At 30.0% G+C, this 19,383-nt stretch overlaps 1 protein-coding gene across 5 annotated transcripts in view; it reads right to left on the bottom strand.

Moving 5' to 3' along the window:
• The window catches only part of LOC140040622 (epidermal growth factor receptor-like), a 102,483-nt gene that overhangs the window by 31,978 nt on the left and 51,122 nt on the right, over window positions 1–19,383 (bottom strand). For all 5 annotated transcript variants that reach the window (XM_072086688.1, XM_072086687.1, XM_072086691.1 and 2 more), the window contains exons 2-5: window positions 2,017–2,358; window positions 1,139–1,273; window positions 737–799; window positions 130–248 (exon numbers count right to left, since the gene is read on the bottom strand). In XM_072086688.1, coding sequence (XP_071942789.1) covers window positions 130–248; window positions 737–799; window positions 1,139–1,273; window positions 2,017–2,358 — 659 coding nt within the window. The remainder of the gene's footprint in view (window positions 1–129; window positions 249–736; window positions 800–1,138; window positions 1,274–2,016; window positions 2,359–19,383) is intronic.

Below are 19,383 nucleotides of genomic sequence, written 5' to 3'. Positions count from 1 at the left end.
AAAAATACGGAACTTTCCCCAATGAGTTATGCTCGACGTGATTATGAGATCATGTTCCCAATATGAGCACTGATTCTATAATTTACAGTATGATTTATATATAACTCTATAAATATGTTTGTTACTTACGAGACATTCGGTATTAAGGGGTCCATTACAACCTGCTGCACAGCTTTTATGGCAACAATCTGCTGCTGTAGGTCCATGACAACGATTGTCACAAGTTTTATCACAAATAACTTTTGACACTTTAAAAAAATTAAAAAACACCTACAGGTAAATGCCAAGGTTAAAAATATGTTTTTTTCCTCTAAATTTCAATATATATCAAATTGTTTTTATTCACGTTATAATTTATAATCTTAAATATCGATAAACTGCCAAATTTTATAAATGAATAAGTAAGAGCCTATGGTTAAATTTTAGTGCAATCCAAATTACTTACAGCCAATCTATATACTACATTTTTTTATTGATTGTCTTGACAAATTACGTACATTGAAGGAGAAGGAAGAATAGGCAAAAAGCAATTTCTCAACTATATACAAAAAAAATGGATTTTTATTGCTGAAAAGAATAAATTAAAGTTTTCTTTTGCACATGTTATATCTATATATAGATATCTCGTCTAAATTGCACAATGTGATACGTTCTCAGTGAAAAGTATTTATCTTTTAACACTCATATTTCTTTTGTTTTGTTACAGTATTTTATTCAACCTTCTTTTATCACTTACATTGTTGGTAGTTTTCTGTGCCTTCACCCCAGCACCCAGCATTTGCGTTTTTGCAAGATGGACCTTCAAATAAAATAAAAGTATCACAACCCAAGTAATATTATTGAAATTACCGTTTGCAGTAAACACAAATTCAAGAACACATATAAAAGTGGATTTGTTTAAAAAATGATTTTTATAAAGCTTATTTATTATCTATTTAAATGACCACTTTGATATATCATATATTTTGGAATTTATTTAAAAACAGTATGATCTGTAAATTGTAAAAGTATACGTAAAATCTACAGAACACAATGCATACATAATCACATATCTATATAATTGATATATTTTTTTACCAACTTTATAAAAAATCTTATTATTTTCTAAGTTATGTCCATTTATACATATTACACCTACATTCCCGTCGTGGTACAGCATCATCATATATTATAGTAACATTAGCATCTGGTGATACAATATCTTTCCAATTGATGGTGTCTGCGAAACAAAGCTGATTGTTCTTTGCAATTTGTACATTTCCTCGAATTATTTCTATGGAAAGATTAAACAATATTTAGCATGATGCGTAATAATATAAATAAATCACAGCTAATAGAATGCATGTTATGATTAAAAAATATTTAATAATTAAAAATAGGCTTTATTATACAAATAATTGATTCTTTGTTTTTGGTTTCTTTGTTATTTATGTAATATTTTCTTAGAATGTGTGTAATTAATATAAATAAATCACAACTTATAATAGAATGCATGTTATGATTAAAAAATATTTAATAATTAAAAATAGGTTTAATAATACAAATAATTGATTCTTTTTTTTTGTTTCTTTGTTATTTATGTAATATTTTCTTAGAATATGCATAATAATATATAAATCACTAATAATTGAATGCATGTTATGATTAATAAATATTTTATAATTAATATAATGTACTATCTAGGATTTATTTATGCCTGTGTACAGTTGTTATTTTATAAAGCATGCAATATTTTGGAATTTGGGATAGCAAAATTGCCAACAGTCTATAGAAATCTATAGCTAAAACCTCCATATTTGTTGTATGGTGCAATTATGTTCTTTATGTTGCTTATATAATAATTTTCAGTGAATTTCATATTTATGTTATATGTAATGATAGTTACATTATATACTACTTCTACTAATTAATACTTTTAAGTTAAGAAATATCTTAATGAAACTAACGCAAATGGTTAAGTCTAAAAAAATTCATATAAATTGCTACATAATTAAAAACTGTGTAAAAAAAATTTACCTTGAAGTGATTTTAGGTTGAGCTCGCGCAACCCAATTTCTGAATTTCCTTCGAGGTAATTATGACTAATTAAAAGTGCGTTTCCTTCGAAAAGAGTGGTTCCTCGGATAACGCGAAGATTTGGTAACATTAAAGACGGTAGATATGACAACCCAATAAGAACGTATCCCGTCACCTCACGGATGTCTTTTAAAAATGAAAAGTCTTTGTCTATATCTTGCTGGTATGAAATTTCTAGATTTCCTTCTACATATGTACAATTCGAATAGAGTGCCTTGAGTATTGAATATCTTTGATCCGGATTTTGCACCGTCGTAAAACCAGTAGATGTGCCAACGCATGCTGTAAAAAAAGAAAACCAGAAAAATAAGTCTATATGATTACTTTATTTCAGAATAACAAAATTCCATATAAAAGAAAACGAAAAATTCATAGTGCACCTATTACTTTTAATTTACCAATACATATAACAATGAGGACACATTATACTGTACATATGCAGATATGTGTCCATCAAAACCCCCGAAGGAATATCATAAATGGGCCACATAAAAATTGTAACATTCACAAAGTGGTTGCCACACGGTGACAAGACACAGTTCATATATCATATCTAAAATAATTAAACAAAATTGTTGAAAAAATTAACTTTGACACCAAGCCTTAAGGTGATTTATCAATTAAAAAAATCAAAAACCATCTTGAGACAAAAACAAATTTCACACCCTGTGATGTTGCAACAAAGAGATACTTATTATATAGGACACAGTAAATGACTTAACTAATGTAAAATTGACTGAATGAGAATGAATATAACATTAGCCTAATCATAATTCATTCCAAGTTTTCAACTGATAACTGGGACACATCATCATATATAGCTGTAAACAAATACAAGAGAAATGGAAAGTACTCGATCATTTGAAAGTATGCTACAGAATTAATTTGAATAAATGCTGTACAGTAGATTTTTAAGTTTATCAAGTTAATTTAGTATATATAAATAAGTATATTTAAGTTCGCAATAATGACCCAAACTTTTCCTCCAATAGTGATATAACTACATAATTAAAAGTTAAAATGAATAAGTAAAAATGATTGAATTGTAGTATTATTCTAGAAGACGGTTGTAGAAAGAGAATTGAAACGTAAAGACATTCTCAACTTTTGGTATACCACAAACATGACTTTACTATAGAAATATTGTAAATACCACACAAACATTTTTAGTTTAAAGACCCCTTCCCTGCAATTTTGGACGTTTTTTGGAAAATAATACATATATATCACTTTAAAAACTACCTAAGTACCTCGCGGCGATCGACCTCTCGTGGACGGTCTTAGGCCTAGCCTGGCTAGGCTTGGTTTTGTAGGCCTAGCTGGTAAACATCGGTAACGTGCGAACATCGTACGCTAGCTATATACCTAGCCTGACGTTGTATAGTTGCTGCATTAATTGTCTTTCTATTTTTGCCAGACTCCGTTGATACAAATTGGGGAAAACCCGGTATTTTCGCTGAAAAGTTAGGAGTCTTCCATTTGTTTTGGCCTCACGATCGATCGAAAAGTGGGCGAATTACAGGTGAAAAACAAAAATATCAATCCGCGCGCAATGCATTTTGGGATTTATAGCGGGCCGCTATAATTATTAAAATAGACTTATTTTTCACATTTTTAACCGTTTAAAGACGAAAAAAGTTATCGCAATAGGACCATATAGTATTATTTTTACATTAAATATAGTTTGTGATCTTAAATTACATCTAAAAAACGTAGGGAATGGGGCTTTAATATTTTGATGTGACCAATCAAAAAGTTTTACAATACAACATAGATAAATTATGTATACATAGGTACAATATGTTTTGTTGATTTCATGGAAATTTTCATACAACCTCTGAATCAATAGAGAGAGCGTTATTTTCAATGCCTTAAAGTGCTACACCATCTGGTAATCAATAGGAAAGCGTGAATTGCTTAAAAAACCATTACGAACTCAAACACGTGGTTGACGATAACAATAATACAGATAGATGACTTTCAATGCAAATTTCACCATCAGAAGTCGTAAGATATGATAAATTATCCATGATTAATTATAATCTATGATTAATCTATGGATTACAGAGAATAGTAACATCAACAGGGCAGGATTATATCGCAGATATGTCTTGAAAAACAATGCAAATGTTTTTTAGTAATCTCAAGAAGCTCATTGATTTTTTTTATAGATGCATCAACAGTATTAATTGATATTATTCCCGAAGGAATCAGCAAGTGTTGAAATCTTGCAGGTGTACTGGCAGAATATGATGTGAACATTTTCTTTTCACCATTTCCGTCTGGCTTTATTTTCTTTAAAGTGTAAACCACTTAGCCCATTCTTAAAAGCCCTAATCGCTTATTTTAGTTTTATTTTAGTACCAAGACCTCAAGAACGGACTTTAATGTTTCGAGAGTTTGACTACAGTCACGAAAAGACTTCTGAGCCATGAAAAGAAAAAATCATTCCTTTTTTACCACCTGGTAAGTTTCACAGTACAGAGATTTTTTAGCTAGGTGAAACTGCAATCGATATCAGTTTTACTGATCAAGGGGACTCGATGAAATTATCCAATTATGGCTTAAGTCTTTCACTGAAAATCAGAAATTTTCAGAAAACACTACCAATATTCCTAATAAAATTGTATTGCAATAACACAAGACTTTGTTGATATATTCAAGAGAACATGACAATAACAAAACAGACGGTTTACCTATTTTAAGCAAACAATATAAAAAACATATTCATAACCAGATAAGAACGGTGGCCAAGGCCAGAGGAAACCTGCTAGCAGATCCTGGTTTTGTTTGATTTTGTTTTATTTTAAAGACATTGTTACCTGCCTTTTGTTGGTTAGTGGTAATAAAGTTCTTAGTACAGGTAAAACACTTAGGCTGGTGGTTACCCACTTTTTACAAGATTATAATATTATGCACAGCATTATGATCAATATCATAATGGGGTCATAGGTCTATAGTTAAAAGCAAAAGTATCAAAAAGTACAGTCGCCATTGAAACCTCATTGAAATATGATTTTAGTGGTTGATTTATTTTTAATTAATTATAAATCGATCTATTGGATTATGATTAACTAACTGCAGTAAACAAGGATCATCATTATGTGGCAGAAATGTGGCAGAAATCCACAAGTGGTGAGTATGGCAGAAATAATAACTAATTCCGCCATATGTTGAATACTTTCAAACATTTCAGTAGTTTCAATTCAACTTTATCATTATTTGTGAACAAAATACTCATCTATAGGCCCATTCACCTGGAGTTCTCACTCTTCCTTTTTGTCTATAGGAACCAAAGATAACCTCTATACTGGTCTTGCATAAGTATTTACTTTCTTACTAAATTACCAAATTAACCCCTACTAAAAATTGTGTACATATATTTTCATAACTGTGTATACATAAAACACCAGTTGAAGTCAATTGACTATAGCTCAGTCAGTGAACTGGTAAGTCAACATAGGGCAACGTTTTCAAATGTCCAAGTAAATAGCTGATATAATCCAGTAAATAGACTCGCTCAGGTGATACCATTAGGACATGTTTGAGTACAAGGTTCAAACATCATGTCGATAAATGATGATATATAGTTTGACCTGAAGCCGAAATGTAACTGAAGTTCTTCAAAAAAATATGTTCTTTTTATTAGTTTAAAGCACACACCTAAAATACAGAATAATTATTAGTACATTACAACAAAATTGGCCAGTCTGAAATATATAAAGATGATGGGTACACATATCACAAGCTTTTACCCTCATGTATAAAACCTTTATAAATATACTTTAACTATATTTAATAGATTTATATTTTACAACTTCATCATTATAGAGAGATACACGGAATGTTTAACAAGTAAATGTCTGATGTACAAGGAAATATCTATCAGAAGAAATTGAACAATGTACATTTTTAGGTGTACATGATTCATCTTTGAGGAAACTTTTTCTTTGGCAGATAATATTCATTTGTAAAGAAGGCTAAAGTATTTAAGTCAGTCGATTGACTAGTAGTACCATGGAGGTATTATAAAATGGTAGTACCAAGGATTCTTTCTTTTTAAAGTCAGTTATCTTTAGTAAGATTATAAGAAGGCAACCTTTAATAGCGTGTGATCCACAATTCAGTTTTACACCAATTATAATCTTTACCTGGCTACTGTAAAGTTTTACCTGATATATCAAATTTGTGAAAAAAATACAATATAAAGAGAAGTGAAAGCTTTATTCCCATATCTTTGTTAAGTTTACAACTAACATTTTTTTAGCATTCAGAGTTGCGAGACATTCTAGCGCAATGTTAATTAAATTGTGTGAAGTAGGACATGTTGTATTATAACGTGTGATCAGTGTCACATGATAGTAACTGCAGACACTAGATTATAGCGTTTGGACAGTTCGGGTCACAGCAAAGTAGTGGACATTCAGTGACCCAGCACAATTCTATCATTATTATAATATATCTATATAGCGCCTTACACAATAAAGATCATCTGAAAATGCTACATGAACAAGATATATATTTCCAATTAACATCATGTCCAATTTACTAAAGGGTACTTGGTAATGAATGTGTGTAACATACGCCATGAAAGTCTAAAACCATGAAGCAGCAAATCAATGGCTATGTTTAATTAACGAGCCTCTGCCTTAACGCTCAACTATTCCCATGCTTGAAAGTTTTCGAAGGGACTATAATAAATCTGTTTAAGTACTATTGTTAATTAATATTGATTCTACTGTCTAAAATATTGAGTAGTCACTGTTTTTGGACATGGATAAAACTATAGTACCATTTCACAGGATCTGATCATCCCACGAACAAACATGTTAATCACCAAACTAACAACGGTCGCACTACTTTATAATTGAAGTAACAACAAAAACAGCTTTTAGATCACTTTAAAAAGTGCAGTAATCAATATAAATGGCTGTTGGCATATAAGTAATAATAATAAATAAAATATTAACAAAAGCACAAAATATTAAAGATATTTAAAGCACATATCAGTCATCCTGGAGCCATTGTTGGTTCACCTTTCCCAACCTCATTGAGGACGTCTTCCACTTTTTTTGTTATTTAAACATGTCCTTTAAAGTGGCCTATAGCCAATAGCTGAGTTAAATCAGGTCCTGATACAGATTAAAAAGATAATCTACTCTGAGGATTAAACAGATGATCTCCTGTGTCTGGTTAATGCTCCTCTATCTTGTTAAATATGTTTCATAGTCACCAAGGTGTAGCTTTTGTTTTGCTTTTTTTTTCAAATACTAAAAAGTAAGAAAAATAACAAAAAATCTACTATACTCTCTACCCAATTTAATCTCTATATTTGGTTATACTGCAACAGTGCATTCTGTTTTTTATACCCACCAATTCAATTTCTTTTCAGTAGGGCCTAGAAAAGCGTCTCAGTTATAGAGTACTGTAGGCATGTAAATTACAGTTTGGATCTGGTAGAATTTATGAGCATGTTAGTTTGTTGGTTGTGAATTGAATATAATAAAAAAAATTAGGGCTTAATCATTAGCCTATTTTTGAAAAGACATAAAATACAAATTGGACATTTCATTAGAATGAAAATGTTTTTATATTCTACACTTAATCATATTCTCTAAACATATCTCTTATGACCATGATTGTTGTCTGACTTTAACAATGAACACTTGATAGACAAATTAAGTACCGCCAGTACATGAACAAAGACATAACATTCATATCATTGTAGGCCTACAATATAAATATCTATTGTTGCGGTGGCAACAGACTACAGGGTGTGTGGCGGCAACTGTCTACTTGTTTGCAGCTTTGCTCATTTTTATTAATATAATATTTAAAAACATGGTTAATTTATTTCTTAAAGGATATAACATACTTAATCACCTTAAACATATCATAACCTTTTTTTAATTTTGATTGAATTTTTATTGGATAGGATAGACAGATGCCTTTTTCACTCGAGATCCTGTTAAATCTGTTCCGGCGAGCTCTAATGTGGTAGTTAAGTGTTGGAGAAATAGTTCTTCTGCATCATCTTTATTCTTGGTTATTTTTATGGATCGCTTTTGTGTGAAAAGCGCTTATAGAAACACTGTATTAAGCGCTATAAAAGACAACCATTATAATTATTTTACTTTATGATTTAATGGTTAAACATTCTTTGCCATTAGTTTAGTATTTTGTGATGGAAAAGGTCTCAACTGAGGACCCAAAATTTGTTTGGCAGGTGGTCTTCCAATTTTATCATAATAATCTATTTAACAATCACATTAAAAAAAATTTGAACTTTATAAAATTGTAATTTCGGTTTTATCTGCTGTTTGTATCTATCTATTCGCAGTTTTCGAAGAACTATGCTCTTATGCCGAGTGCGGAGTTTGACATTGAGTACACAACTTATTGTTAATTGTAAAAAGCCTCTTATTTATTAACACAGCTGGTTCTTGAGGTAAACTAAAATTCATTAACATAAGTGAACCTTAATCAATATCTAACACGAGTATTTGGTAATTTAAGGAGCATGTGATTAATGTACTGAATCAAAGTGATTAAAATTATTATTACAACTTGTGGTGATTCTTATAAAAATTGATCATATGAAATTATTTTAAATTATACAAACAAATTGGGGTGAGCCATTCCAAGGGGAGCCGTGGTGTTGGTAGAAGCTTGCTGATTTATGTGGATAAATTGGCATGGCCATATCCATTTTAAAGAGGTCTGTAGCGATGGTAAAAGATTTCGGATTCTCTTAGGGCCTGTTTCTGCTGCATTAAAAAAAACGGTTAAAAACGCTGTGAATAAATTAACTCCATTTTCTTAGGAGCAGAAACATGACAATTTTGTGGTAACCGGTTAAAAGGCAGAGCAAAATATGGTTTTACGCCATTTAACCAGTTATCGCTGAGCAATTTTTAGCTGCAAGAAGTAACGATTATTTGATGGACAGCTGCTGACTTTAAACTACACTGCAATAACGTTTAAATTAACCGCCAGGACCAATTGCATTTTGGGTAATTCTACCAATTTTTGTCAACGACCACACACTGATTTAAACGGTTATTTTTGAGCAAATGCAGTCAATATAGAAATTACATTTCTGAAATAATTGGTTTATTCGGCAGACCCTTAATAAACTTGCATTGTTCTAAGAAAGAGGGGAGGTACTGGAACTCAAAATGATAAGATTTACATGATAAGATCAATAAGATTTTTTATACACACTATATAGCCCAATAAGAATATTAATACACCTTCAGTTGGTACACAAACTCTTATTCAACAAGAACATAATAAAACTTCTTTAAAGCATGATAAAAAAAACTTTACATCGTTACAATTTAGAATACTTAATCCACATTTTCCCCAAGCAGTTTGCAATCAAAGCGTGATCTTTAAAGTCCTAAAAGAAAATGTATTTTCAGTCTGGGGTGAACGATTTCAGGATTGCATTTTTATTGCCTCAAATTAAAGAACCTAATCTTATTTTTCTCTAGAGATTTATACCTGAGTTTAAAGACTATCTGTGGCCCTTTAGTAGCTATCAAATTGCATTGATGCGATTTGTAAAACGGTCTCTAGGCAGCACTAAACAGTACATGTAAAGTTGTATAGTTAGACCTACATTCCAATACTATCATGATGTAGTTTGCCTTTTATAGACACCTACATTGTATGTTAGAAATAGGTTTATCCACTGATCGAACAAGCACAGTGGAGAAATTGCAGTTCTAGCTCAATATGCTTCAAGCATTTGGCCAATTTATAATTTTTAAAATTAAGCTTATTGTAGAATAGCATAAGACGTCTTTACGTATGCATACTTCACACATGTAGTTTAGAATTTAAGAACCTATGAACGTCTGTATGCTCCACTATTCAATAGCTTTCAATTAAAATATGTACCATGTTCTTAATCTTTTCAACAATTTTTGATTAGTTAAAAATTTCTAATATGAATAATGTAATTATATTAATTTTAACAAATTCTCTAGACTATTTAACTTTTACCCTTTGATATTAACCAACAAGAAAAACACATGTTAATAGGCAATTGGAGAGTTGGCAATTCTGTCAAAAAGACATTTTTCATAAATCATATTAAGACACTCCATGCTACTTGAATCAAACAGTTGTGTAAATTACATACTGTAAAAATCATATTATACAATTATTACATCCTGTATTGATGTTGTACTTGTGTTTCATGGGAATTACCTAACTTAACTAAGCAAATACGGTAATTTTTTTGTGGCGGAATTTCCTCCGAAATTGGAATATACTTTCTTTTGTTTTGGTTATTTTCCTATAGGAATTTACAATGTGTAAAAATGTTTTGAATCATTTCCTTTCTTTTGTGATTGTTGGACAGTATATAGCCAACATTTTTGCGCAAAACTAAAAAGATCTTTACATTTTCTAGTCTTTTGTAATTATTAACAATTATATTTTTATTTGTGAACAATAATCTAATTTGATTTTGAGTAAAAGTAAATGTTATATTTGAAATCTTATATTTCTAGTCTTTTGCAATTATAAACTTTGTTAAAAAAACTACCGTACCTCTAATTAATATAAATATAATAATGGTTTAGTTAAAAAATCTTTTGATTATGAATATTATGAATTTGTTTTTGGGTTATACAGTATAAGATGAATTAATAAACCTTTGATACACCTGTATAGAAATAAAAGAAAGTAACAAGTATAGATGTTATCCCTGGCTGTGTTATCGGTCAATCCTTTAAGAATGAAGTATTTGTATCAATTCAACCACTCTCAATTAGTCACACTCTTCTCAGCAGGACACCAAGGATTGACTTTCAACAAAACGTTGCTAACTCGCAGGCTACGAAATCAAAGACTGAAAACTTGCAAAGAAGCTGCCAACTGCATGACATTGATGAAGATTAACCTAGGGTTGCCAGTAGGGTTGCCGGGTCAACAACCGTACAACAGATTAGGCAGTTTTCATTGAAAAAATTAGAAAACGAAAATTATTCATCATTATAAAATATGCATGTCTTTCTGATTCTAATTCATATTTGAAATAAATAAACATTATATTGAGCAAGTGAGAATAAATATGTCTATGTTAATACCATATTCTGTGTATTAGAAATTAATTCATATCTGAATACCTTCATGTGATTTATTATCAGTCTCTTAATATAATGTCAATAATTTATTATGACTAGTCAAAAACAGTTAATTATTTATACTGTAGTACTGTATATTATACAATTACTGAAGTTAAATTTGGAATGAACAATATGAATAAAAAACAACACCTTTTTATATTAAAATAAAGAATGATATTGATTATGCCTTTTTATGTATAAAATATATATGTGCGTATATGACATATATTGATGCAATTATGAGATCATGTTCCAAATATGAGCACTGTTTCAATAATTTGACAGTATTACTTATATATAATTTACACAGTGCTACGCAACACAACATATATACATTGTTTAGGTATTCAATAAAGAATGATATATTAATATTATGCATTTGTTTAAGTATACAAGATGTATGTATATGATGATATATATATTGAATGATGTATCTATTGAAAAAAAAAAGACATATTTAATTCAGTTCTAATTCAAAATTGAACTTATAAACAGGCCGAAACATTGACAAAAAAGTATCATTATAACCTTCACATTTTGTTTGATCAAGAGTAATAGATAACTGCTACTGTATAATACTTCAGGCTATAAAAACTGTATAAAAATCTCAATTTATTATTATTCCTTCACATTGATAAATGTGTCGACTTAATAAGTAATTTTAATGTGTTTTTATGCTTTCATCCGTGAGTAAACTGAATACAAATCTAGGGTAGCCTAAAGGTAAAGACTACAGGGGCCTACTTCAAATGTATAGATTTCAAGAATACGTTATAATTCAATGCTAGCTAGGAGGTGAGCACCTTAATATCACTTTCATGAGAAAAATTGAAACAATTTCTTGTATGGATAAACATTTTGAAAGAGTAGGGGTTTTATTAATATTTATAAAAAAATAATAGTCTATAATATTACTAATGCATCAGCTGTTTGTCAGTATTGGTTTGTTATCTTTCAAAGACAACATCAAATAATCTATTTATGTTTTTTTCACAAAGAATTAACTACTCTAATAATGTTTTGGTTATATGATTATTTGTTTATTTTATTTATTTTTTTTATTAAACCTTATTTAGTGAGGGTGACCCTAAACAGCATATCAAGGGGCCCTCAGATTATTATTCTAAGTAATGTTTTATTGGAGGAGGTGCTGCATCTGCATTGGTATAATTAATACATTATTCAGCTTAAACATCTTTTGAAACTAACTTCCAAGACACCGTGGGCCGTTTCGGTTGCAAGGTAAACCCGTGAACTCACAATGAACCTGGAAATTACTTATACCACGCACGGTTGAAAATCTACTGATTAAATCAGAAATTTTGTTTTAAAACCCTTTATAATATCTTCCTAAGATATAAATATGGAACAATATCGTAATAGTTAGAACTAATGTTATCAAATCTACGTTTTGCGGTACATCTGAGATATATGAGGTATGTATCCAAGACGGAGATTTATCCCAAAGTTTTTCCATTGTGCTCGCCTATGTCAGAATTAAGCCTTATTTCTAAGAAACAATGATTATTGGTTAAATTGTGTTTGCAAATACATAGTTATTTTTTTTCGATAGTACATGTATCTTCTTTATTGTATCAAACAAACAAAAAAACAAATTAATACAAAAGGTAGCCAAGGTATAGCTGAAGCTAATCAAGCTTGGTACCTTTTATCTTAAAGCCCCATTCCCTACGTTTTTTAGATCTAATTTAAGATCACAAACTACATTTAATGTAAAAATAATACTATATGGTCCTATTGCGATAACTTTTTTCGTCTTTAAACGGTTAAAAATGTGAAAAATAAATCGATTTTAATAATTATAGCGGCCCGCTATAAATCCCAAAATGCATTGCGCGCGGATTGATATTGTTGTTTTTCACCTGTAATTCGCCCACTTTTCGATCGATCGTGAAGCCAAAACAAATGGAAGACTCCTAACTTTTCAGCGAAAATACCGGGTTTTCCCCAATTTGTATCAACGGAGTCTGGCAAAAATAGAAAGACAATTAATGCAGCAACTATACGTCAGGCTAGGTATATAGCTAGCGTACGATGTTCGTACGTTACCGATGTTTACCAGCTAGGCCTACAAAACTAAGCCTAGCTAGGCTAGGCCTGAGACCGTCCACGAGAGGTCGATCGCCGCGAGCTACTTAGGTAGTGCATTGTTTCTCACTTTTTATCATAATTTACCATAAAACGTACATTTAAGACAAGGAATGACATGGTTTAATGTTTTTAAAGTGATATATATGTATTATTTTCCAAAAAACGTCCAAAATTGCAGGGAAGGGGTCTTTAACTAACTTAAGCTACAAAATTAACAAATAAATAACAGAACTTAAAAGAAAATAAAAATTTGATAACGTCATATGTGCTACTCTATTTAAATAAAAACATATTAAATAACAAAATTGTAGTCTGTATACGTAGAAGATGAAATGAAACAATTATAAGTTTTCAGATGCCTTTAAAGGAAGAATATTGGTTAAATTGTGTTTGTATATGCAGTACTTGCTCTATTTACAAAAGAAAAACATATAAAAAATACCTATAAATATACTACTCAAGGAAATAAATGAAATTCGAGAGAAATTATCAATAGTACAAATGAAAGAATTGTAGGCAGTTCATGGAAGAATGTATTTCATCGGGTGTGCCTACGTTTAAATGTTGATCATGTTATCCTCTACAGCAGTGACCTTTTAATTTTCTGTAAACAAAAATCCCTATAAATAAATTGTAGTCTTTAAGTATACATAGAAGTTGAAATGAAAAAAAATATTCTCGTTTTGCTTATGTACCATCTAGGTCGTGCCCACAAATACATAGTATAATTTCACCATAAAAAAACTGGCAATATCAATTGTATGTACCGCAGGACAATAATACATGTCGTATACAGGAATGAAAAATAGACACGGTGATTTTTGTAGTCAACTAAAATTAGCACCCTGGGTATTACTTCCGAAAGAGAAAGTCACAAAATGAGTCAAAATGTTTGAGTCAAATTTAATCAAACCCAATTTGTGTTTTGCATGTAACATTAGGGTTGAGGGATGGGGAAAAGGATGGATGCAAAGTAGAACAATTTTTTTATGTATTCTTTATTCGTTCAGTCACAAAATATATATTTGTCCTCACTGAGGACAAATATTAATACAAAAATACAAAATAAATATTAATTGTTTTCATGTTTTACAAATGATATACCACTAAACACAGAAAAACATTGCGATTTAATACTTTGTTGAAACTGTGAAATTACTTCCAAAAGAGAAATGTTTGAGTCAAATTTACACAAATAGTCGATTGAAATAGTAAAGTATACACCACTACAACGTTTATATTTTTGTAATTAAAGGATTAATAAAATGTAGTTTTAATTTTTAAATTGTCAATAACTAATTATCTAACTCAATTTAAATAGCAAACAGGGTTACATCAGGTGGTTAAATTCAGTACCGAAATTACGAACCAACTTAATATACCATCGAGTAAACATTCTAGTAGTAATACGCGATTTACTGAATTCTGCCCTTACGTAAATTGATACAGGTATATACTATAGACACCAGTAGTCAACCTTAATATAATTATGAATGATTGTTGAATCTTCAAATATTGACACTAGTATCAAATCACCACTATTTCTAGTCAGGCATAATGACAAGTTAATTTATGCTTATTACTACACAGAGGTGAGTGTAGTTTACACACTGATTAAATACATAGCTGTAGGTTGTACAAGTTGCTATCTAAAGCACTAACATTATAACATGCTTTGATATAAATAAGCAACTGTCTTCCTTTCAAACTTAAGTATCATAATCATCAGTTTTGTATCCATAAGAAATCATTGTTTAGGTCACGTATGTCTATTGCCCTTTTGCTAGCTGTAAAAATGTATGCAATAAAATTGAATTGATGATTTTGTAATTACAATATAATTGATTAATTTTCAATAAAAATTAAATGTTGCTAAATATATTATTTATATGAAAGGCAGTAAAGAAATTGGACATGTCTGTAAAAAAACTAAAACCATGTTTTTAAAATCAGCAATTCAAATTACTTTTGTCTGGATATTATTAGGATTTAACGTCATTAATGCATGTCCTATAAAAGTGGAAGTGAAATGATGTAATTCTTCTTTAAAACATCTCAGCAGAATGTGGCACACAAGACGTGTGGCTCCTGCCAATGACGCAAGCAAACTTAGCGCAGGCGTTTGCTAGTGAACAGTACATATTATGTGTTTATGGTTACGCAAAAGCCTTAAGGATGACATTTTTCATGTCTAATTTGTAAAGATATTCATTAACCAGGCAATATTTTGACTGAATCCAGTTATGTATCATAATATCTTATATGTCCGCTGTTTATACTTGTTGAATTAAAAAAAAAATGCTAATTTAGCGTCGGGGAAATCAAATAATCAACAAATACATCAATTCAATGACTACTACTTAATGGGAGTCATGACCGCTATCCAAACAAAAAAGAAATAGCAATTACTTAATTCACAGTTAATCTTCTTCAGTTATTTTTGTTACGTAAGTTATTATCGCCTAGCAACAAGGAGCTTATATAAACGCTTTGACATACAGCATTCCTTCTGCTGTTTTCCGTTGCAGATTTCCATCTCATTATATTAATGTTTTTAATACAATTTTAAAGCCATGTTATGATGTCATTTAGATGATGAATAGATTATTAATACATAAGAATGAATGAAAAGTAAAAGACGATTCAGTGTTTACGTAGGTACTTATCACAACATCTATGTATGTTAAGACTCCATGATTGCCTCCCAACTTATTAATGGCATTAGATTGTCTTAATGTAATAATGTTTATCATGTCAAAGAATACTTTACAAGGCAAGGATACCAGCAGAAAACGTAAGATCATGGTTTCTGTACAGCAGACATTTCTAAACTAAGCAGAACTAATTGTCCTAAGTCACTCCTTAAAGAATAGTGGCATGAGGAGTGAAAGAGGAGGCAATGAAAGAAATGGAAGATACATATCAAGAAATCCTGGAACTTTCACAGATGGAAGTAGTCAATAGTTGAAAGTTTGAATGTTATTTTCTGTGGCTGTATTTACAATTCATATCAAAGCTAGGGACACCTCCACAATTTAAAACTCACTTAAGTGAACTTTTTAATTATGTATTGACTAATATTTTACTTAAGTGAATAAAACAACTGCTTCAATGTTACAGTAAAGTTTTAAAGTCAAAATCAATTATAAGATCATAAAAAAAGGCTTACTTTTAAATGAAATTCTTAATGATATGTATTGACTTTAATATTTCACTTAAGTGTGTTTGGTGAATACAACCAATGCTCTCTAATGTTAAAAATGTGAAGCTTTACAGTTCGGTTGAAGGTGTTTAAAATATGCTTGAAATAAATGTTTATAAGGCGATTTAGATATATAAAATATTAACAAAATACATTAAGATAACCAAAGAAAGCCTATGGCAAACTGTTCATTTGTAAAGGTGATATATTATTTAGTAATTTGTAAATGTCATAACCTGACCGAGCATGTAGTAACTGTCTTGCTCTTAAATAGTCAAACAAAACTACTATACTATCTTGTAGAAATATTATCCTTTTCATTATTTCAAAGAATAGTTAATTACCTTTAAAAGTTTAACTAAAAAGAAAAGGTTATTTTCTATGTATCCTATTTTATATTTGGTTTAATATTCACAAACAAACTTGCTATTTAAAATATGCTTGATCAGGACAAACTCATTGTGACATAGGCAGGACTTGAACACTGGTTTGGGGAAGCAAACAGAAGTAATGACAGTGCCACTGCTTTGATCCTTTAATAGTAAATGATCTTTAATACATTTTTTAATGTGAGAAATTATTTTTTACAGCACCACAAAACACATTTAACATGAAATAAATTGTTTTTCTTCTTAGTACACTTTTTTCATATAAATATATATATATATATATTTATTGCCAATTTCATTTTCCATATTCAAGAGGAAATTACAACTATAGATCACAGTTTCCATAACCAGACATTATAGTAATTATCTTACATAATATTATTAGATAATTACCTGAAAACATCGCTGCAGGAACATGTCGGATTGACACAAATATTTGAAAAAGATTTTATCATGTTCTTATTATGGCCAAAATAGGGATGGCATAAATGTAGAACCACTTAATTGGAACACCCATATTAAGGGGACACTTAGTTGAGTCCTGAATTTGTCCCTTAATAGAAGTTCTGCTGTTTCATCCATTAAAGAATCATTCAGCATTTCAAAACTAAAAAAAAAGTTATGGACTATACCATTTGTGGAGAGGGGTTTTTAAATAAAAATTTCTACTTTTCGAGTTACATCTCGCTCTTTGAGGAGAAGTCGGTTTATCCAGGTAAGCTAGGCAAGAAATAGACAGGTAATATCTGTCATAAATACTAGAAATAGAATGATGTTATGTGTTTGATAAGTTCCATAAATTCTGTAGGAGATACTTCCATGATAAGTAGCTGATAAATTGCATAGAAGGTTAAATAGATTTCCGAGTTTTATGCCATCATGTTTTTAGATGATTGTGGCATACTGTACATCTCCCAGTACTCATATTTAACCATTAACACTTAAAATAAAGTTTGATTCCCGCTAGGAAGGACGCAACAAAAGGACATAAGAACAAAACAAGTGATTTGATCGATCAATATGCGGTAGATCATCCAAACTGTCGCTTGTGATTGGTCAACTTACTTGCGTTGCGCTTACGTCGCTGCGTTACGTAAGTGGGAATCAAGCTTAAGGCAAACACCTTTAAACAACCCTATTTAAGTGAAAACTTTTGACTTAAGCAAAATGCTTAGTATTTAAATTAAGTAAGTGAACAGGGCCACTGGTTTACACTTATTAAACTAGCTTTAGATGATCGAAGCACAAGTGTAAATGTGGCCAATTTAAAACAGAGAAATATTTACAGGAATAAACTAGGTAATCTATGTGATTACATCTTCATATTCCATCCCATTATTTATTGTTTCACTTACATTAAAAACCATTTCAGATTTTTTTTAAAGTACATCTAAACGTACGTTATCGTTTTGAGAGTGGATTTCCGTGACTGTGTTAATGATAATTAAAACAAGGTGATTACATTGCTCTCATGCTCCAATTACCTCAGAAAGATTTATTGACATGTTTGATGGATCATGTTAGCGAATAAATGACAAATGGTCAATATGGTTGACTCTCGTTGTTAATACTAAAACAAAGTTAATCATTGCGATATTATGTACACTGATTATTAATTATGGATATTGGTATAACCAGACAGAATGCACTTTGACTATATTAAATTTAATAGGTGCCGTAATCATTGATAGGCCGTCAAAAGGGGTTCCAAAATGGATGAGGAAGATTTAATAACTGGATAATAGAGAATAATAACCATATCTTATTGATTTAAGAAAAAAATAGTAGAGTTTATAATAAATTTTTCTTATCATAATAATAATGATAATGACTAATAATTCTTGGTACTAGAAATAATAATGATGATTATGGACTTAATGGAGATAAAAACTTTTAATCTTGAAGGATATTGAAATCACCTGTTGCCTAAACATTATAAAGTAAATACAATCATGATGAGAAGACGATAATATAACAGATATTACAACATTTTAAATAGAATGCTTAAAACAATACAGGAAATAAAATCTTTCAGTTTAGATACAAATCAAACAACAAAATTAAAGGTCATTAAGATTGGACCAATATTTAGAGCATTGAAAATACAGGGCTTGCATATATTATTAATATTTTGTTTTTTATTTTATTTAAATTCACACTCAACAACGGGAAGCCTGCCAGTTACAGAATGAAATATAATAGAAGTACTTTAGTATATCTTTAACTAAAATGTTACCATAACAAAATATGTAGGCCTACTATAAAATTAAAATATAAAACTGATAATAGATAAAACTTTTTACCAAAAATGCAGTTTTAATAATTTATATTTCTTGAACTTGATATATTATGACATTACATCATATCTTATAAAAAGTTATCTGAAACTGTATAAAGTAGATTTATAACATTTAAGAGGATAAAAATGATTTTGATTTATTGATATGATATATTAATAACATAT

Source organism: Antedon mediterranea, chromosome 2, assembly GCF_964355755.1.
Source record: "Antedon mediterranea chromosome 2, ecAntMedi1.1, whole genome shotgun sequence".
Taxonomy (NCBI): Eukaryota; Metazoa; Echinodermata; class Crinoidea; order Comatulida; family Antedonidae; genus Antedon; species Antedon mediterranea.
Note: the sequence above shows the minus strand (reverse complement) of the source record. Positions and strands in the feature narration are given on the sequence as shown.